This window comes from Simochromis diagramma, unplaced genomic scaffold (assembly GCF_900408965.1).
Source record: "Simochromis diagramma unplaced genomic scaffold, fSimDia1.1 OVJJ01000430.1, whole genome shotgun sequence".
Taxonomy (NCBI): domain Eukaryota; kingdom Metazoa; phylum Chordata; class Actinopteri; order Cichliformes; family Cichlidae; genus Simochromis; species Simochromis diagramma.
The window spans coordinates 942250-964421 of NW_024387258.1; the positions used below are offsets into that span (position 1 = coordinate 942250).

The following is a 22172-nucleotide window of genomic DNA, read 5'->3' on the forward strand; positions in this document are numbered from 1 at the left end:
CCCAGCTCTCTGCAGGTCATTCACCAGGTCCCCCCGTGTGGTTCTGGGATCTTTGCTCACCGTTCTCATGATCATTTTGACCCCACGGGATGAGATCTTGCGTGGAGCCCCAGATCGAGGGAGATTATCAGTGGTCTTGTATGTCTTCCATTTTCTGATGATTGCTCCCACAGTTGATTTTTTCACACCAAGCTGCTTGCCTATTGTAGATTCACTCTTCCCAGTCTGGTGCAGGTCTACAATACTTTTCCTGGTGTCCTTCGAAAGCTCTTTGGTCTTGGCCATGGCGGAGTTTGGAGTCTGACTGTTTGAGGCTGTGGACAGGTGTCTTTTATACAGATGATGAGTTCAAACAGGTGCCATTCATACAGGTAACGAGTGGGGGACAGAAAAGCTTCTTACAGAAGACGTTACAGGTCTGTGAGAGCCAGAGATTTTCCTTGTTTGAGGTGACCAAATACTTATTTTCCACCCTGATTTACGAATAAATTCTTTACAAATCCTACCATGTGGATTCATGGATTTTTTTTTCACATTCTGTCTCTCACAGTTGAAGTGTACCTCTGGTGCAAATTACTGACCTCTGTCATCATTTTAAGTGGGGGAACTTGCACAATCGGTGGCTGACTAAATACTTTTTTGCCCCACTGTATAGTTTTAATATTTCTTAGTCTTCAAATGCAAAAATCATGGTTTTTTAGATGTCAATTTTTCAAGGTACATGGATGGAGTCTTCCTTCAAGCTGCAGTTTGACTGTTTACTGGGTAAAATGTTTCCACTCTGCTGGAGACAGCTATGTTTTCCTGTATCCAGTGTGTGTGCTCTGTTCTGCCCAGCTCAGTCTTTTCTTTTTGTCGGCCAGTCTCAGACCATGAAGTCACCCCTCCACTGTGATGGTGACACTGGTGTTTGACAGGTACTATTTAATGCAGCTGCCAGTTTACAACCCGTGAGGTGTCTCTGTTTTAAACTACACATTCTCAGATGTTTGTCTTCTTGCACAGTTGTGCATCGGGCCTCCCACTCCTTTTTCTGTCTATTTTAGAGCCAGTGTTTGCTGCTCCCTAAAGGGATATGGATAAGAGATTTTAAGTTTCTGCACAATTACTCACAATAGCTTTCCTTTCTCAGGAGAACAACTGACGACTGGAGAACAATAAAATGACTGATGCTTCGGACACTAAACTAACCTAAATAATGCTGTGCCATGGTTTCCAGCTGTGCAACACAACTGCAAAAGGTTTTTCTACTAATTTATTAGCCTTATAAATGTATTGATTTGGATTAGCAGCCATACCAGGAAACTGATCCAGAGGACTGACAGCTGTTGATGATAGGCCTCTAAGCAAAACTGTAGAGACATTTTTAAAATATCATCTGACTACCGTAATTGTCGGGCTATAAGCCGCTACTCTTTGCACCAGCTTTGAACCCTGCGGCTTTTAGTCAGGTGCGGCTTTTCTATGGATTGTCCATGATTTTTGTGATATCGTAAGACGATTTGTCTTGTTTGTTCCGCTGTTGTACGGCACTACGTTGCCTGGCGGAAGGATCGGGGTTCAAGAGTGGTATGTTGGTCACATGTCCATCCGCCAGGAAACATAGTGCTGTACAAGTAGCGCGGAAAACAAACTTCAAAGTAGCGCTACGCGTTCAGCGGGAGGCGTGGATGACGAGCGGCGATAAACTTGCGAAAAGCAAGTTATGCTCAACTCCACCGGTGGATTCTGACAGCGTGGAAAAGTGTGAAAACATCCACGATCACCAACGGATTTCGAAGGGCTGGACTGCTGCATGATGGAGAGGAGGACACCGCCACGGCCCTTCAGAGGGTGTTCGACTCTGACACTGACAACGAGGATTTGTTTGGTTTTGAAAGTGACAACGAAGGAGAGAAGCTGAGAGTGGATGACGAAGCCATCCTGAGCCTGTTCGTTTCCGACACTGGAGAAGAGGACTTTGGTGGTTTTAGTGCGCAGGAAGAAGAGAAAGATGGTGAATGACTGACTTTTCTTCTTGTTAAAGCCGTGTCACTGCACCTGAGCCTAAAAGGTAGGCCGGATCTATTGTTCTGGTGTGCTGTAGGTTATTGTTATATACTACATTTGTTACTCATTTATGAAGCACAGTACATGTTTCGTACTTGTAATTACCGCTACTTGTACATATACCTAAAAAGTTATGCAAATATGTACCCGTAACTTGTTTTTCAAAATATTAATAAAGGGGTGTGTCTCCAAACAGCCATCTCTTTCCTGACAATTCGCTTTGTGCATATTCTCTTACATATGATGAGTCAACATTGAAACACCTGCGGCTTTTAGTCAGGTGCGGCTAATGTATGTACAAAACAGGATTTTCCCCCTGATTCTAGCTTGTGCGGCTAATATTCAGGTGCGCTCTGTAGTCCGGGAAATACGGTAATTTGAATTGTTTTTGAATTTGATGATAACGTGTTCTTCTTTAGAAAATAAAAACCCAAACTTTTGACGAAGTCTTTATATCGTCAGTAGGAATCAGTCAGTTTTAGACTGAGTGAAATGAGAGACAGGCATTACAGATTTCGGTCTTCAACTGATTTGTTGAGAAGACAAAGAAAACGTATAAAATACTGTCAGCACTGTTCTGAAAAGGTATAACTGTACAAAAAATAAAAATCCTCCACAAACGTTTCATGGAAGAAAAGAACAAAATCAACTATGCTGACTTTGATTAACCATCATTTGGTTTGACTTCTCGCTGAGGAATCGCTCACCTCTGCTCTGCTCTGCTGCTGTTCCATAGCCAGGATAATGGCCTGTGGGCTGGTGGACATACTTTCTTCTGGCTCCTTAAAAGCTGGAGCCAAGCCCACGTCACCACTGATGAAGCTGACCATGTTGTCGATGAGAGCGTGGATGCCCAGCGATCGGCTCAAGTCCAGGTCTGACTCTTCGTACGTTGAACTGTAACTCTGCTGACGGCTCAGCTTGGCCCGAAACCAGGACTCAGCCAGGGAGTCTGGTGAGCTGTGAAGGAGGCCTGAGAAGGAGAAGAAGATCCCGTTTGTTGTATTTGTGCACACAGGGGATCTATTGAGGGATGTGCCGAGTAGCTTTGAAGCACTTAAAAGGAGCGCATTATTACTCGACCGGAGTTCATCAAATGGCCAAATGCCGAATCTACATGCAGGCGCAAGCCTCCATTATGAGTTTGCCGGTGATGGATGCACCGAGTATCCAACACACACTGAGGAAGAATTCTGCGGCTGAGGAGTGGAATGGGAAACAGGCTAGCGCGTCCACACAACAACTCAGTCAAAGTATCAGCACTGATGACTTCTTCAAAAGTGCAACCCAGAAATTTCCATGAAAATTCTTCAAAGTAACAGATTACACTCTTCACGAGGAATGAGCCATCATAGTGCAAAGTAACAGTGCAAGCAGAAGAATGGCCTGAATGGAGACGTTTATGTGATCCTGATTTCTTTATCTTTCTTTTTTTCTTTACAAAATGAAAAGTTGAGGCTCAAAGAGGGCAGGGTGTGGGTATGGCATTACAGTCATGGAGTTATGAGTTAACAAGAGGAAGAAACATGCCATCGTTTACTTGCTTGAAGTTCCTCTTGTGTTTGGGGCTCAACTGCCCCAAAAGAAGCAAATAAACTATCCGTACAGGAATCAGAAGACAGAGAGACAAGAGTAACACATGAACGATAACAACCGAAAACCTGCATTGTCCTCTCTCCAAACATTAGCGGAGCAAATTAGCGGTCGGTCATTACCTCTCTTTTTGTGGGAGAATGCCAAGTCTAGGTCAACATTTCTTCTTCCATTCTGAAAGAAAAAACAGAAGAGTTCACAGATTTGCACATTATGTTGACCTGTGATTGTGATTGAACTGGAGATTCAGGCGGCTGAGGTGGAGGACAAACAGACTCAAGGACAAGTTATGTGTGTGGGCTTTGCAGTTGTTGTGTGAAGGAAGGCAAACATCAAAGGTGGAATTCTAATGTCAACTGCGTGATTATTGGACTAACAGATGCCAGTACTGCAGCCACAGTCTGTGAATGAATCTGCCTGTGTGTGTGTGTGTGTGTGTGTGTGTGTGTGTGTGTGTGTGTGTGTGTGTGTGTGTGTGTGTGTGTGTGTCTGTGTGTGTGTGTGTGTGTGTGTGTGTGTGTGTGGGCAAAGTGTTTCTGCGCAGTGTACCAGGGGCACGAAGAAAATGTGTTGTAGCATAGGCACGAGCAGTGTGTGTGTGTGTGTGTGTGTGTATAATGTTCCACATGTCAGAAGCAAGGGACACATTACAGTGAACATGATTTGCTTATTCACACTGGCAAAGGGTTAATGTGTTTACTACCATCATTACTGTGACCTTGTTCTCTGTGAGATTGAAATCACATTATTTTGTCAGTGTGTGGTGGGTCAAAGGAGAGCAACTAGTTCTCTGAGTTGTTTGTCAACTGTACTGCAGATGTAACAAAGAGTGTGTGCAGGCATTTGATTTACCAAAGTGTAACCTTCTTCATCTGACTCTGGCTGGGAGAGGTCAGACTCACTCCTGGACTTCATCAGTCTGTAACTTGGGCTGCTCTGCACTAAACGGCTCTCTGCGCTCAGACTCTCACTTCTGTACACAAACATATCACAGCACTGTTAAATCAATGAGAACAAGACAGCTAAACAACAACAATTAAACACCATGATTTTCACCTGAATGGTGGCGCATACAGCCACATCAGTTGTCTCCCTTTTTATAAAAAGGACAAAGTACAACACGGTGCTCGAAATACAAAACATTGGAATACTTTGACATTAAAAGGGTAAAGCAGAATTATGTTCACTACGAGAGGTTCTGAGGTGCACACCGCAGGCTCCAAACCACTATGGTTTGAAATGTGAGCTATAGCGTTACATTAACACAGTTTTTTTGTGTGCAGACTATTCTACTTTAATTCAGTAGGCTTAACAAACAAGAATGATAGGAATGATATTACACCATGATTAATTCAGCTGATCAGGTGCACACTCAATACGAGGCACAACAAGTGAGAAAGGCTGAACAAACGAACAAACAAACAAAATGAATTAGTGCCCAAAGACTTATGGAGTCGTGTAGAGAACAAAAGTAGCCTGTGTGTTATCTTTTAGTCCTGTGCAGTCACCTTACCTCACTGATATTGGGCACTTAAGACTAGTCAGATCGTGACTAACTGAAGACAGCTCTTGATGTGGAGCCTTACAGTTGTGGTCAGTACAGTTCCAGTACAACTATGTAATGTGCTCATTCCAATGCTTCACTGTAAAAGTTAACAAGAGCTTGGTGCAGGAATTCAGTGTTTTTCCACCCAAGTGACGACTCAAAAGCACTTTTCAAAGCACTTTCATCAAACTACCTTTAAATAAGCAGATTTAAAGTAACTATAGAATATCAACCTAATGATAAACTGAGCTATATTAAATATAACTGAAATGTTACATTATAAAAGTATATGAAATAATCAAAATAAGTTGGGTTTTCCCTTAAGTGTATATGGGGCCAGTAAAAGAGAAATCACAATGAATGACTAAATATCTTAGTAATGTGACTGTGCCCAATGATAAAGGAATTCAATTTTTCAGGGATGTCAACAGTAGCATCCTATTTCTCTCCGACCTGGTCATGAAGCTGAGGCACTCCTGTGTCCCTGTAGCTAACTGAGTCTGAGCTTCTTCCTGGTTCTGCTTGGTCAGCTCGCCCAGTACAGGGCTGACTCCCAGTATCAGCAGAGCACAGCGGTGGATCACAGAGTTACAGGCTGCCGTGTAAAGGTCTTGGCCTTCTGGAAGACCCGTACTGCCCCTTCTGCCCTCTTGAGCCAGAATGGTGTCTTCCTCTCCACCTCCTCCTCCTCCATTCCTGGAGCTGGAGCCCAGTCCTGTGCTGCTGCTGGCCCGCTCTCTCTCCCGACTGCGAGCCACCTCCCGCGCTGAGAGAAAACATTGAAAGATTTCTGTGTTGTGCCACAATCATACACACACACACGCATGCACACACACACACACGCACACACAAAAAGACACACAAATAAGATGCAGTGTTAGAGGACAAAACAGCAGCCACAAAGAATTACTGGAGTCTAATATTCAATACTAAAGCCCGTGCTAAAGCAACACACTGCAAAGCCTTCGGCACATAAATGTCCATATATTACAGGACATGAATATCAAGTGAAGGTGTTCATAACAGTATGTCAGAAGTTTACAGCTTTAAAACTGCCAGATTACACATGCTCATAGGTGCTATGAAACACCTTCCTACTGAGAAAGCTAGCTGATAAAATGTTCGACTTCGAACTTCACAGCATGAGAAATATGGAGAAATCAGTTACAATGTTGCAGATTACAGCTGCACTTCCAAATACATTATACTAAGTAGTGAAACTGTTACAACCTGAATAATAAGCATTTATTAATAATACATTCCTATTCATCCTAGAACCCTTTTACCAACACTACAGGCTACAGTGACAAGCAAAGTCAACAAAAACACAGATGAATAATACAGACAGGATTTTAAAAAGTTAACATTTATTCAGTTATGTCCTCCAATTGGCTACTGCTTTGCACACTAAACACACACACATGCAACTACAGGCACGAGTACTTACTTCCAGCTGTCATTACTTCATGCTCCCTGTCATCCTCTTCATCGTCTTGCTCTTGATGGCCTTCTTCTCTCTCACGGTCAACCCTCTCTTCAAGTTCTGCCTCCTCGTCAATGGTGCGTGTGAAAGAGTGCTCCTGGGGGTCCATGTCCAGAGAGTCCTGATTGTCGGAAATCTGGTCAAATGACAATAATGCCTGATTTTGGATACCATTGATATGACTATTAAGCTCGGTGGAAACGTGTGTATGCAGTTATGACCATAGTTTCTTGGACAAATACAGAATATATACACAATTTTGCCTCTGTACACCACCATAGTGGGTTTTAAATCAAATAATCAACATGTGCTTAAAGTACACACTTTACCTTCACAATAAATAGGTTCAGCAAAAACTTGGCATTAACTGTTTGGGAATTCCAGAGGTGGCTGTGGCTCATGTGGCGAAGCAGGCTGTCGATCAATCAGTCCCTGGCTACTACAGTCCATGTGTCCAAGTATCCTTGGGCAAGATACTGAACCCTGAGTTGCCCAAGATGCACCCATTGGAGTGCAAGTGGGTGTGTGACTGTTATATAAAGTACATAAATAAAATGTGTGTGATTGGGTGAATGAGACCTGTAGTAGAAAGCTCTTGGAGTTGTCAAAAATTGAAGAAAAGAAAAATAATGGCTCAATTATATGGAGATGGTTCGGATTCAAAATGTCAGATGATCAGCAGAATAATGTGTTCTGTAGAGAATCCCTAAAAAATGTTCCGACAAAAGTTTCAAGCACTGCTAATCTTTTCCACCATTTACAACAGCGCCATAAAGTGCAGTATGAAGAGCTTCGAGCCTATACAGCTTGGAGTAAGACAACATGCATGAAGAGGATGATGTGGACAAAATACTCATTTGCCTAATAATTCTGCACTCCCTGTACATCAAAGGACACCATGGTTTCATCTGGATCCAGGGTAAGTTTCTGGACCTTGTCGGTGAAGTTGTGTGGGGTGTTCGCCACAAGAGGTGCTAGGACGGTAGAAGGTGTTTCGAGATGTTGTAAGTGGCTGAGTTTATGCTACTGACAATGGGTCTGAGTGGGACACCTTTGTGGAGCTTAGGAAGTCCATAAATGCAGGGTTGGGCATCCCCTGGGTAAAGGCGGTGATATGTAAGGCGGTCAATAATTTTGTCCTTTTCAAGGTCTTGAAGGCAAGCTATAACTTTCTTTTTGTAGCTGCTTGTGGGGTCTCGCTTTAAGGCTTTGTAGGTATTGTTGTCACTGAGGAGAGTAGTAATCTTTGTGTGGTAATCCGTTGTGTTTAGGACCACGGTGCATCTTCCCTCATCAGCTGGTAATATAGTGATGTTGTGGTCTTTGCTCTGGGAAGCGACGGCCTTCTTTTCTTGTATTGTGAGGTTAGACGGAGGGACTTTGGCACTGGAGAGGGTGGCATCATGATTTGCTCTGCTTCTGTTTGTGATAATTTGTTCATCCGTATGGCGGTTTCTGTGGCTGTGATGAGGTCCACTATGGGCAACTGTTGCGGAGAAATGGCAAAATTGAGTCCTTTGGCTAATACTCTCTTTTCAGTTTCAGTGAGATTCCTGTCTGAGAAGTTCTTCACTCATTTTTCCTGACTGTCCTCAGGTGTGCGTTCTTCTCTGAGTTGTGTAGGTTCAGACTGAGGAGTGAGTGTTTTTGAAAGCAAGTTGTGGAATTTCCTGCGTTGTCTTTCTTTTTCTTTAGAGTGTTGGGCCCGCTGAGCCTTATCCACAAACTTGTAAACCTCTTCTTAGATAGGAGACTGTAGAAGGGTTTTCAGTTCCTGCAGAGTCTAGCTAATCTTGCTCTGGAGGGCAGCTATAGTGAAATGGACCTGTCTTATCCTTTCACTTAGAAGATGATTTTGTGCTCTCTGTAGAATCAACTCTGTATCCCCTGACAGTGGATCCAAGGCGCAAACTCTTAGGAACAACCTTGTTCTGTCTGCATCTTCGTTAAAACGAAGATGGTTCCTATAATCCACTAGTTTCCTTGATTCCTTTTCATACTCCCGCACCAAGTGAAGGGTGTTCCTCCCCAAATGTACGCCGATGGTGTGCGTCCTGCTCGGAGTCACCATTACCATTAATAGAGGTCCTGTTTGAGCTCACATTGGCACGGACTTCGTCGGGCCATTTCAACGGAGTGCGCAGGGATATCACTTTGTATTAGTTCTGGTGGCTTATGCAATACGATATCCTGAAGCAGTGCCTCTGCGCACCATTTCTGCAACGAGTGTGGTGCAGGCACGAGTCTGCAGATACTGACTGACCAGGGCATCACAAGAGAGAGATGAGATAGGGCCAGAGGTACCTAATTCCCACATTCCAGCCTCCTTCCATTGTAATAACCATCTCACACAGGCGCAGAGAGTGGACGTGCTGCATTGGAACAGCGTTTTGCAGATGTGTTCTCCCACCCTCAGCCGTGCCAATCTCATAAAGCACAAAGGGAGGAAGCTGTAAAGCTGATTGTGCTAAAAAACAGTTGTTCATTTTGCAACGTTGTGTTTATGGTATCAATCACACACTTGATTTCAATCCAACAAAAGATACTTTTCAGTTACTAAAGACAAAAGTTAGGGCAGAGAGACCCATCACTTATGTATTAAAATCAACCCTTATATTTGAAATTATGTTGGTTTGTTCCTAAACAGTTTGTGCGACACTTTTTTAACCCCTTAAATTAAAGGTGAAAGTCTGTTGTTGAATCACACATTGATTTATTTAAATAGTGGTGTGCAGAGGCAAAACTAAAAAAAGAGAAGCTTTGTTTACTTACCCTCCTCTCACGAGAAGAAGATCGTGTCTGGATGAAGTCCATGTTCTTACAGGCTAGTAAGCGGTTTCGTACCTTAAAAACACCACGATAGACTTCTGCCAGGGACTTAGATGGTTGATACCTGATAGGAAAATATTTCCTTTAGACGGGTACTGTTGGACAGTATGGAAATGCTTCATGCCATATATTAAAAGGTGTATTTTGTTGTACTACCTGCCCTCTCCACAGGCTTGGCCCAGCAGCCCTGTGTGCTTCAGTAAGGCTGCCAACACAAACCTGGACACAGTGTCCAATAGGGTCTCATTACTGAGAGATGCATTGTCCCAGTCTGCAACAAAATCCACAGTGCAGTCAGTGAATGTATATACCTGTAAAGCTAATTGCATTAAAGAAATGGTAGGATTCTGTATATACTCAAAACAGATGCAAACCTTTGCCAATAGCGTACTCATGCATGTTGATCCAAAGGCTGTTGGCAGGTTCTTTAGAGGAACCCAGAGCCAAATCCACCAAGACACTCAAGTCAGGATGCAGTGTGCAGTCGAAGGGTTTCTGCTCCTCATTACCAGACAGTGCAGCCTCCAATAATGAGCTGATGCAGGTGTCTGAAGGACAAGCAAACAATTATCTTCACAAGTCACAGAAGAAGCGATAAATGAACTCAGCTGGACAAGAGCCCTAGGATTCTGATCAGTCAGAAGTAATGTCCTGCTCTAAGTTACATTCTACTACTAATCTACTCATGTTGCTACTACTGTCCGATACCGATATCATAAATTTGGATATCTGCCGATGCCGATATGAATCCGATAGTGTTTTTTAATCAATAAAACTGTTTTTTAATATCTTGCTGCATTTTGTATAAGTTCAAATTCAAGTTTAAATAAACAACAACACTAAAGCTATTCTGTTACACCTGTATGTAAAAAGTACAACAAAATATTTCATAGTTCAGCAAAACTGATCAATCTAATAAACTTAAACCTGCACCATCCTCCCTATTCTGGTATTTTAAAGAGTATTTAGTAGAAATATTAAGCAACCTAACTAATAGGGTTCCAACTCCCAGCAACAAAAATAGGGAACCCCCCCCCACCTCATGATGCTTAATCGACGTAATCAACTTTAATTTGATGCAGTGTGGGGAAAAAATGCACAGAAATAAATAATTTTTTTTACACCCAAAGATTAAAACTTTGGTTGTAAGATTCAGATAATTATTTATTAAAAGCTCGACATTTTAAATGAGAATAAGAAAGAAAAGTATGTCTTTGTGCCCCCTTTTCCCTGTTCATGCCCTGTCGGCCCCCCTGGCTAAACTTTGCTAGATCCGCCCCTGCACAGTTACAGCCGTCAGCTGTAGAAAAAGATCCTGGTGTAGAAAGTAATATTAAATACATTCTAACAGCAGCTTATCAAGCTTAAACGTGCTGCTGCTGTTCAGCCGCTGGTTTCCTCTTTCTGGTGCAAAGTGGGCCAAAAACAAAGAAGAGAAAAGCCGATCAGCTGATCATTGATCAGTTTCATGATTGAAGTAGCAGCAGGAGAGAGAGAGAGAGAGAGAGAGAGAGAGAGAGAGGCAGTCGCTCCATATATCGGTTGCTAAGCTTAACGTGTTAACTAGTTGCTACTGGTTGTGTATGTGGGCGTCCGTCCTGTACCTAGCTGGGGGATGTCCATCTCCAAGCCATTGCTAAATAGCGGTGTTTTGAGCCAGTAAACAGTATCTTGTTCCTCCAGTGAGGTGGGAGCTCCCTGCAGCATCCCACCAAGGCAGCGCCCAACTAGCAGGGCGACTGTCCTCTCCAGGTCCACAAGCCACACCCAAGAAAGTGCAGGCTGTGGCAGGGTCATTCCTGAGGCTGGCTCAGCAAAGTCTGAGGTACCTGGAAAAAGACAAATACGTTCTCCAATTTAATATTCCACCAGACGTCAAGATGGCCCCAACTGCAGGGTGTTGAAACAAATCACCTTTCATTATAAATAACACTATATGATTTTCATTTTCTCATATCAGACATCAGTGTTACATATTAATGTTAAGGCCAAAAATGAGTCTTGCAAAGTCGCATCTATTCAGCATCTCACACGAACATCTAGCCTAGAGGTCGGCGACCTGCAGCTTGCAAGCCAGGGGTTAGGATTAAGGTTACCCCGAACCCTATTATACTATATGTACCTCTGTCCCCGTCACCTGCATGTGCTGCTCTTCTTCTCCCACTGCTTGGTAGGAGCAGCTATGACTCTTGATGTTGAAAGTTGCCGACACCTGAACCGGCAAATTAATCCTCCAATTCTAGTGTATGTTTATGCCAAATTAAAAAAAAATCTTCAAGCTCTTAAAGAGAAAAAACCTAACGACAGAATATGTGTACACGTAATGCCTGCACACATGGCTTTTTGTAATTGCACTGCTGGCTTAGCTGACAAGGGCTCATAATTTAACATCTCCAGCAGAAATGATCACATCATGTGTCTGTACATGCATTTACCTCATCCCAGGATATTTTGTAACTTTTTTTTAAAATCTTGACCAAGTTAACCTTGTTCTGAGCTCACCCTGAAGAGGCCACTGCAGCTCCTGGTCCTCCAGAGGAGAGGCAGCAGGCAACAGTCTGTTCAAACAATCCAGAGGAGGCAGCAGTTCCAGCAGTTGGCTCAACAGCGGCCTTGCCACCGACACCGGAAGCAGCAGTAAGGCGTTGATTATCTGACACAGCATGCTGCCTGCTGCTGACACGTAGATCACATCTGCAGATTACATGATCATAGTTTTATGACAATGATATAAAACAAAAGAAAGTATCTTCAATGCTAAATGAAAAGAACTTGAACTGTCGGAGCAGAATGAGATAACAAGGAAGTGAGAACAGGCCTTTATAGCCAGATTACAACACAGGTCACTTGATTTCATTCACCTTGTAGCTTCTCCCGTATGCTGCCATTCCAGGAGCTCTCCTTTACCAGCGCTGCAGAGCGGGAGTAGATATCTGTGGCATGTGGCAAGAGCAGCTGCAGATGTTTGTGGAGCAATGACACACTGCTGGAGTTCTGCATATAAACAGGGTGACAAAAAGTTTTTATATACTGTGGTCATTTTCTTTTATTTGGTTTCTTTTATTCACTAAACAAGTGACAGACAGACAGATTTTTACCAACATCACAGGGCTGAAATACAATCTATCTACAACATAGCACACCACATTATTAAGACACCACTGAAAAGAAAAATCAGTGAAATTATTCATCAGTAAATAAAACGGAAATTTAGCTTTAACTCGATATTTAACCAGCAAAATGAAAGTTGTATCAACCCACTGCCACTGGAGACCAAGCCACTCCACAGTTTTCAAAGACATAATAAACAGCGTTTCAAGGCAGTTCAATTCAAGCAACATATGAAAACTAGTTTTTATTTCTTGACAAAAGGGACATAATTCACTTGCATCTTTTTTAACCTTGGACACAAAACTACTGACAGCAATGGCACCGTGCAAAACCCTGTAGGTCACCTGACCTCTTATTGAGTGGGGGCTAATAAAAGACTCTCCATATAGGTTTCTGACATTCCTCAACTTTTAACTTGTCTCTCCAGACAGCATCGGTCCTTCCACTCAAGTGCCTTTTATTTAACCCTTGAACTGACATTTTATATAACAGTTTTCCACTCAGCATGTGAAAAGTCACGAGTCTTTCCGATTTATAAGCGAGGGTCCCGTCAAGAATGTAAAATCAATACTCAATTCCATTCCTCAAAAAGGATCTCTTTCATCGGAAATCTCTAATCCACGACTAGAATCTAACAGCATCTCTTTTTCACCTAACGTTAAACATCCATCCATCTTCATCCGCTTTATCCGAGGCCGGGTCGCGGGGGCAGCAGCCTAAGCAAAGAGGCCCAGACCTCCCTCTCCCCAGCCACTTCCTCCAGCTTATTGGGGGAACACCAAGGCGTTCCCAGGCCAGCCGAGAGATATAATCTCTCCAGCGTGTCCTGGGTCTGCCCCGGGGCCTCCTCCCGGTGGGACATGCCTGGAACACCTCACCCAGGAGGCGTCCTAAAGTTAAACATTTAGGCTAAAAGTCTAGAATACTCCTCATAATGTGGCTTGACTTCAAACCAATGAAAGATGTTGCTGTTTCTGTGTTCTGAAGGTCTGGTCCATAATTTCTCTCAGTTTGAGAGCCTTTGTCTCAAGCAGTCTTTTCAAAAAAGCAAGTCCAGTTCCATCACGTGCATCCGGCCAAGCCCCCAAAAACAACGGTTCCTCTAGAAGCCAAAACAATGAGGAAGCTGGTTCCAGTCTTTTCCAACAGAAAAGGGTCCAAGCTTTAAAAAGGCCTTTATAAAACACAGGAATTTCATAACAAAATATTAAATTACAGTTTAGTAAAAACACGGAAGCATCCATTCCTAACTCTCCTTTTCCTCTTAAAATAACGCTAGTTACTGGTTCCCAGAAAACATCTTCCCTTCCCATCAAGTGTTTCTGAATAAACTGCAGTCTGAAAGCTGCAGCTCTGCTCTCTAGGTGAGCTAGTCCTTGTCCACCTTCTTCTTTGGACAAAAAGCACAGCCTGGTGTATCCAATGTCGATTATGCAAAAAAAACCTTGATCATCAAGGATTGAAGTTTACGTAATAAACCAGGACGTGGCTCCAAACAAGCTAATCGATGCCACAATGCAGAAGCAATTAAGTTGTTTATAATGAGCACCCTCCCTCCAACACCCCATACCGATTCTTGTTTACCGTGTCCTCATCTCCCCAGTACACATCCAGATACTGCAAACCTCCTCTTTTCCACTCCAAACCATCTGGAAGTTGCGGGAGCCCAGCGAGCCAATCTCCTACTGCTAGAGCCTCACTCTTCGCCCGATTCACTCGTGCATCTGAAAATCTGCAAAATCTTTCAACGATCGTTCCTAAATTATTTACATCCTGCTGACTTTTAACAATATCATCAGCATATGCAGATAAGATAAAAGACACGTTAAAACCTGATAAAGACATCCCATCAATAAAAGACCTAACAGTATTTAGCATTGATTCAATAGGCAGAGCATATAACATACCAGACAGCCTTGCCTAATACCTCTACTTACTTTGAAAGGTTTGAACAAACAACCATTTATCTTCAGTACACCTTCAACGTCTTCGTGCACCATAATCTCTGCAATTAAGTCAATGTGGAGACAGAACGTTTCCAACACACTCCAGAGGTAACGGTGCTCAACCCTGTCAAAAGCCTTTTCTTGGTCCAGAGAAATCAGACCAGTATCACATCCCAGTGAACTGGGAGACTGACAAGTGACTTATTATCAACAATAGACCTGTCTGGCACGCAGTATGTTTGTGTTTGGTGGTTTGCCAGCACTTTTGACAGTATTTCATAATCAGTGCACAATAAAGAGACAGGCCGCCCCTTCTTAATATCCTGGAAATCACCTTTCTTTGGTAACAGCGTTAGAACTGCTCTCCTGCAGCTCTGAGGTCTCTGAGCCTTCAGTGAAGCTCTCCTCAAAAACCTCCATGACATCGTCACAAAGGTCAGACCTTGCTCTGTCCTTTCTTTTTTCCAGAGAAAAGAAAACTTAGATCGTCCAACCACAGGCTCCTAGCACAACCTAGGACTCGAATGAAGTCGAGAGGCGACCGGGCCTTTGCATCCGTGGCACCCAGACTCTGGAATAACCTCCCCGTTCATATTCGCACTGCCGAGTCTATCCAGTCTTTTAAATTACGTCTTAAAACTTATTTTTTTACTTTGGCTTTTGATTCTGTCTAGTTGGCTGTTTTAGCTTATTGCGTTGTTACCTATTGTTTGTTGTCCTCTTTTATTGTTTGTTTTAACTGTCTCATGTTTTTATTGACTGTGAAGCACTATGGTCAACACTGTTGTTTTAATATGTGCTATATAAATACATTTTGATTGATTTTTTAGATTTGAGGTTCTCAAACCAAACTCTGTTTCCTGTAAAATTTGCAGACACCTCCAGCTCCACTATGTCAGTCTCCAGATCTCTCAGAGATTTGGCCGATGAGACAATGACAGTACACTGCTGACAAAATTCTTTGATTTCAGTTTTGCCAAGAACCCACCACTGACTTAAAGACATAAAATCATCGTTCTGATTTATTTGCTTTATTTGCGTTCTCCACACTGTCAACAAAGATGACCACAGCGCTGAGTTCACCCACTGCCAGACTACACTCCTCTACTGAGCAAGGACAACTAGGTATGATCTTAAAACCATGTCAAGTCCATTTTGGCGATTTTGCACACTCAAAAAAAGTCAGTAATGCTTAATTTAATCAATTCAGAAAAGTAAAGTTAGAAACAAGTCCTCGATCTCTCAGTCAGACTCATCACACGCTCCACCGCAACACTCCCAGCATGCAATGCAGAAGGAACGAAAGAAAGATGCAGGGTACCACGCACATTTTACACCTCTCCTGTTCACTGATAGAGAATTCAGTTTGCTCTCAGACAAACAAAACCAACGTGCCTGAGAGTTTAAAGCCATTTTAATCCTCATTACAACAACCATGTATGATCTGAAATTAAAGTGCAATCGGAAATAAAAACCGTCTTCAAATAAAACATTGTGAGGCTATGAAATTGTGTTGTAATCCCCCATCCCGTCATCCTGCCATGTTTTAGTAGTGTGAAAACTATTTTCTAATATTAAGCATCAAGAATCAGAACAAACGTGTTTACACACTCTAATTATTCTAAAAAAGAGGAGCGCAGCCGTACCTCAGTAACAGAGTTGATGTGGCAATACGCTAGAAGTTGCTTCTGCAGCGAGCAGAGAAGTTGGTGCAGGTGAGCCGGCTGGCTGCTGTCAGAGGAGGATGTGCCCTGCTGCAGCTTATCACTGTTCTTCTCCAGCTCACCGAAAGCCTGATCCTGTACAGCACAAACATACAAACACAAACATCTGTGGGTTCAGTTCCATTTACTTAACACTAGTCTACAACTGTCAAAGTCAGCTTCATTGACAAAACCATGTACATGTACAGATCCTACACAGGAGTCTGAAATCGCAGTGCTCCACGCTCTGATAGAAATCTCATATACACAACAGTCTCAAGCCGACTGTTGTTGTGATTTGTGCTGTACAAATAAAAATGAATTGAATTGAAAAAAAGTTATTTCATCCAAGTAGTTTCTAGTTTTGTTTTGTTCGTCTGGATGTCAGAGTTCCATTTGTGGCTTTGCGAGAGCAGAAAACAGAATGATGTGGATAATTGAGTCAGAAGACTCAAGAGGAAAAGTACAGCCAGAGGCAGTCTAACTAGCATTCAGTGTGCAGTGTGTTCATTTCTCTGTATTAACTTACAGTATAAAAGCCAAGGTTCCTGAGCAGCGTCTTCATGAGAATCTCGGCCAGGTGAGTGTCGGGGTGGCCTGTGGTGGTGCCGTAGGCAGGCTCTGGGAGAGCTGTAAAGGCAGGGCCAGATGAAAGTACCTCTGGGCCATCAGCAGGAGAGCTGTAACCCAGGAGTGAGGCCACGTGGGTGTGGTCCTGGAGGCTGGTCAGGATTATGTCGAGCTGCATCCTCTGTGACACAAAATACAAACATTCATGAGGAAACATGATGCAGGCAACAGAGACAGAACCAATCAGCAAATTCATCTTTCACACCTGAGTAAGTGAGAATATATGAGGGTAATGTAAATCGATGCCATTGCTGCCCACCACTAATTTCCCTTTTGGTCTTTTGTGACTCCCCTCTGAAATTATTACGCTATTTAACATAAAAAACAACATTACTAAGATAAGTTACCCATGTTTCAGAGTTTAGTGTGTGATTTCTTTCTGAATCCTGTCCACAGCTACGTCTGTTCCTCAGCCTGCGTGCTTGTATCTACATGGCACTGATGGATTTGTTCCTGATAATCATTAGATTTTATTTTTAAAAAAAACAGGTGAAAAAATAACAAATTGATTTTTAGCTTCTAAAAAAAAAATCTGGATTTGCTACTCTGATTATTACTGTTCTCAATACAGTAACTAGAATACCTTTCAAAAAGTCTACAAGCAACAGCGGAGCCCTCCCAGTGGCTTTAAACCTGGTGTTTGATGTAACATGACGGATAACAGGGGCTGAAAAACTATATTATACTACATCTTTTCTGTACAAATATTTACTACTGCTATCAAAAACGGAAAATAAATCAATAAAACTGTATGAACACCCAGGGACACATATACTGACGGGGGGGGCACTGTTCTTTACAGGCTGTTTAAAGCATCGCGCAGCTCCATCTACACAGTATGTAGCATCAGGTACCTGTCCTTTGGAGAGGCTCTCCCATCTGTCCGGACCCTGAGGTAGCAGAGAGTGAAGAAGCTCCATCCTCTCCCTCAGTGGTGGCAGCAACATGGTTGCCCCCACAGACAGAGTCTCAATCACTGCCTGAAGGAAGAAAGTATTTTAAAGTCAGTTTTAGGTTTCATTCTGATCACCTCCCATAATCCTTCATGACTTATTTCTGTTATGAGTTCAGTCTGAATATTACTCTGTTGATAACAATTAGCCGAAAAGCATCTTTTACCTCCTGAATCTCGTCTGGCACAGAGGAGTCCATCAGTCTGAAAAGGAGGTTCCTCAGTGGCCTGGCCTGCCGGCCCAAAATACTCGTTGCTACGCCCCCCGCCAGGGCCAGCGCCAGATGATTGGACAGAAGCCGAAGGCACAGCTTGAGGAAGTTGTGATGCTCCCTTCAAATAAAAAAAAAAAAAATTTAATCCAGAACTTGGCAAGGTTACGTTCTGACTGGTCACATATGATTTCACTAAGTGCAAGAAAGACTACACAGCAAGCCCAGAAGGGTTTATAACACCAGTGACGGCTGGTGGCTAGCACGCTCACCTGGATGAGGGGAAAGGAAGAGGAGGGACCTCGCTGTTGATGCCTTCACAGTATCGTTCAAGGAAGGAGCGCAAATGAGAGAATGTGCTTTCTTCTAGGTCAACGCAGTAGGGCCGGTGCCAAGCTACTACTTGCCTAGAAAGAAGTAATAAGTAAATATTAGTAAAGTATGTAAGGTACAGTAAATTACTTTGATCTACAGTAAAGTGTTGTGTCGGTGTCATAAACATAAAGGCCTGTGAAACCAAAATCCAAACAATAACTGTGATAAACACGTTTGTATGTATCTCACATGTATGCTTTTAATCAATCAACACCTAAATGCAGGGCCCTAGAGTGCGACCAAATTTTTCAGTGGTGCGACTAAAAATAAATATTTGGTCGCACAGGTGCGACCAACTGTTCCGGTAACAAAAAAAAAAAATCTCTGCAACTCTCCGTGTGGTCAACAACAGACACACATTTTGCCCCTATCGTGGACTAAACCAATCAGAGATAGTAAGGGGCGGGACCTCTCTGATTGGCCGTGGTCCAGTTGAAAGTGCAGGTGGAAGTGGGAGGTGAGTAGCTTGAATAAAGCGATATCGATTCATTAACGGATTCCACACAAAGACCTAAACACAGACCCGACGCATCAGAATCAGCTTCGTCTTTCTCGGCTTTCTCACCCGACGGCCCGCAGACGGACACGCTGTCGGAGCTTAGCGATTCTTCGGGTCCGCTCTGTGTTTACGTCTTTTTGCGCCGATTCTGAGCTGCAGGTTTTGTCTCTCCAACCAAAATTCGCCGAGCCAGCAGCAAAAGAAGCAGCAAACTGCGCTTCACATTTGATCAATGTCGTCATGAATTCCCTCTGACTTTTGCTGTTTTGCTTCCACCACGATAAAAATCACACTTCCTGCACAGCTCTCTCTCTCTGTACTTCAGGAACAGTTTCCCGTCTCAAATCTGTTTTCTGCATTATTCATTCGCTTATTACCCACCAGTCTACCGTTGTTTACAGCGCTTTTTCTTTTTTCACTTAAATGACCTCGGACAACAAAGCCTAATTTCTGCTGTTCAATACTGAAGAAATTTAAACTTCTTAAAATTATGCAGAATATTGCAGAATATTTTTAAGGTTATCTGCTATAAAAAGCCAGACCAGGAAAATCTCCTTCATGTTTTTCTGTGTTTTATTCTCAGTTACTTTCACACAAAGGCATCTGCTGTGATGTTCACAATTCTGATGAAGTCTCACATGTATCAGTGCTGATAAATGATCAGAATTATAATATTTCTGACTGTCTGAGGCTAAATTGAATCAAATCAGGACTTTGAGAACCGGAATCGAATGGATTATAGAAATCAGTGATGATACCCAGCCCTAGTGAGCAGCCTAGGCCTGAGAGAAGTGGATGTAGCTGTGGGTAATAAGAAAAGATGAAAAGAACTATTGATAACTTTTTTGTTAAGTTAAGGCCTGATCTGTCTGAAATTCATAGCCAGTGCTCTGACACGGTGCCATCAGTCTTTGAATGCTGAAAAAGCAGCAGTGTATCCAGGAAACACATTATATGCTGCGATAAATGCCCGAGTGTCCCCTCTGCCCACGGCCTTTCAGCAGCAGACAGCAGCAAGCAGATCGTCAGAGGAGCCGAGATGATGATTAAGTTTAACATTTTCTACAATATTGACAAAGCACTTTAAGCACAAGTTTGTTAGTTAATAATTTAGAAATTAATATTGTCTGTATGGACTCCCCCCCCCAAAGAAAGTGCACATGTAAAACTGCGGTGTTAAGCGATGCGGTTGAAAAATTTGAGTGCGCCTAACTTTTGTGCTGGTACGCCTAAATGTTTAAAGTTAGGCGTACCGGTGCGCCCATGTCAAAAAGTTAGTCTAGAGCCCTGTAAATGTGTTTGTTAAACAGCAGTTCTCTCACGCCGTCACCCTCATTGACGCCTGTTGGCCTTTTTCAGCTGTTCCTGGAAGTGCATATCCTTAAAGACCTTGAATTACATATTTAACAAAAAGGCTGAATCACAGTGCTTCTCTTCTAAACTCATCTCCCAGGCTGAGAGGTAGGACCTCTGAGGATGCTCACAGTATCAGGGTATTTGTTTTGATTTGTGCTTTTCGGTGCATTTTTGGAGACTGATTGCTGAGTGACTGCAATAAAACCCACCACTGTAACCTTTACTCTGAATCACAAGATCAGTATGTTGGTTTTGCAGTTTCAGTCCTTTTCACGTGTAGTTACTGCCCTTTGACTCGTGCTTCCTAGTAGCTGAAAAACAAATTCTGGTGGTCTTGCAACATCAGCTCTTGCCTGCAGTCCCACGTGAATATTTCCAGAGAGAAAATTATCATGATGGGATCAGTTCGTGGTAACTGTTGAGGTAGCTGACCTGTCTCTGGGCAGGGCAGTCCAGGCCAGGCTGTGAGAGGTGCCAGCTGAGATCTGCTGAATGGCGACTCCATCCAGGCCGATGACCTTCTTGGGTTTGGTGATTGGCCCTGTGGAGTTCCCCTGCCCACACTGACCCATAGAGTTGTTGCCCCATGCATATACTTCATTGTCTGCATCGGGATTAAGCACAACACAATCGAAACAGATATGTCATATCTCAAGCTGGAAGTTACATATTACCCTAAATTGGCAAGGTCTGCAGATTTGCTATTACATCAGGCTGCTTGCAACAGCCCTCAAAACAAACACAAAAATGTTCTGTGTCAGCAAAAAAACTGACTGACAGAGACAGTTTGAGTATTTTAACTCTGATCCCAGACAGCAAGCGCACAAAAAGAGAAAAGTAGTACCATGTGACAGGGCCAGGCAGTGGCTGTCCCCTATGGAGATGTCCACTACTCTGGTGGTAGCCAGCTCCTCAATAAGTTTAGGTCTGAGTGCGGTGGCCTCAGAGGAACCACAGCCTAGACAAGCACCGCAGCCCCAAGCGTACACCTGAAAACAAGAGCGGGATCAGCATCAGCACAGCTTTCTGTCCTGGGCAGTGAAGCGGCACCTCAGAGACAAATAACTGGAAGAACAATATTATGTAACAAATCTCGACCTTAAATATTGAACTGTGTCCAACCAGCTGTCTGTTCAGTAGGAGTACATAAACAGCTGCACGAAATTCCCTCTTTGGGATAAATGTCCATAAGTTTCAAGGATCTAAGCACCTTGAAAAAAGTTAATTTCAAGATGTTTTAAGACCCTTTTGAATACATTTCAGGGCATCTTTTAAAAATGGCAACAATATTTTCAACGTGTTTAATTTGATTAAACACGTTGAAAATAGGCAGACTGCGATGTAAATGCTGTCACCAAGTGGAAAACAGTGATACACCTCCAGCTGTCAGGCCTGCAGACCTGTGATGTGCACCTCTGTCCTGTGGTACACACGAACTCGCAGGTTAAATACCTGCAAGCTTTTTGATGAATATTAGTGCAGCGTTAGCCACGCAGGGCTTTGTTGCTATAAACACCAAAAATATAGCGTCATGGCAAGTGTACAAGCTGCAAAGGAACAACGATTTTTAAAACGTTATGTCGGGGAAACTTTTGAAGCATTAGGAAAAATTCAGATTCAACAACTTGAACATGAAGGTGTAATGAAATGAAAATGATTTGATGCTTCAAGAATAACTGTCCAAATAAGGACCAGGAGTGGCACTTTCCAGACATTTTCTATTTCCATTGATAGCAGTTTGAACTTCTTCTGACCTCTGAACTTTGTTCGTTTCTCGTGTAGACAAGTTGAATTAGTCGTTCAACAAAACGGTGCAATCTCTTCTAAACTCATCTGACAGGTTGAGCCACAGGACCCATCCAGTATGAGTGTATTTGTAGGGCTGCAC

At 42.9% G+C, this 22172-nt stretch overlaps 1 protein-coding gene across 10 annotated transcripts in view; it reads right to left on the reverse strand.

Moving 5' to 3' along the window:
* herc1 (HECT and RLD domain containing E3 ubiquitin protein ligase family member 1) overlaps nucleotides 1-22172 on the reverse strand; it is a 92230-nt gene that overhangs the window by 56513 nt on the left and 13545 nt on the right. For 6 of the 10 annotated variants that reach the window (XM_040002191.1, XM_040002194.1, XM_040002187.1 and 3 more), the window contains exons 9-27: nucleotides 21129-21273; nucleotides 20717-20888; nucleotides 18327-18461; nucleotides 18010-18175; nucleotides 17745-17870; nucleotides 16790-17011; nucleotides 16204-16356; nucleotides 12362-12494; nucleotides 12003-12194; nucleotides 11105-11329; nucleotides 9875-10048; nucleotides 9657-9771; nucleotides 9444-9564; nucleotides 6636-6807; nucleotides 5642-5978; nucleotides 4495-4615; nucleotides 3765-3816; nucleotides 3580-3645; nucleotides 2757-3022 (exon numbers count right to left, since the gene is read on the reverse strand). In XM_040002191.1, the coding sequence (XP_039858125.1) occupies nucleotides 2757-3022; nucleotides 3580-3645; nucleotides 3765-3816; nucleotides 4495-4615; nucleotides 5642-5978; nucleotides 6636-6807; nucleotides 9444-9564; nucleotides 9657-9771; nucleotides 9875-10048; nucleotides 11105-11329; nucleotides 12003-12194; nucleotides 12362-12494; nucleotides 16204-16356; nucleotides 16790-17011; nucleotides 17745-17870; nucleotides 18010-18175; nucleotides 18327-18461; nucleotides 20717-20888; nucleotides 21129-21273 (3093 nt within the window). The remainder of the gene's footprint in view (nucleotides 1-2756; nucleotides 3023-3579; nucleotides 3646-3764; nucleotides 3817-4494; nucleotides 4616-5641; nucleotides 5979-6635; nucleotides 6808-9443; nucleotides 9565-9656; nucleotides 9772-9874; nucleotides 10049-11104; nucleotides 11330-12002; nucleotides 12195-12361; nucleotides 12495-16203; nucleotides 16357-16789; nucleotides 17012-17744; nucleotides 17871-18009; nucleotides 18176-18326; nucleotides 18462-20716; nucleotides 20889-21128; nucleotides 21274-22172) is intronic. The other 4 variants (XM_040002196.1, XM_040002195.1, XM_040002189.1 and 1 more) reach the window with 3 other exon arrangements.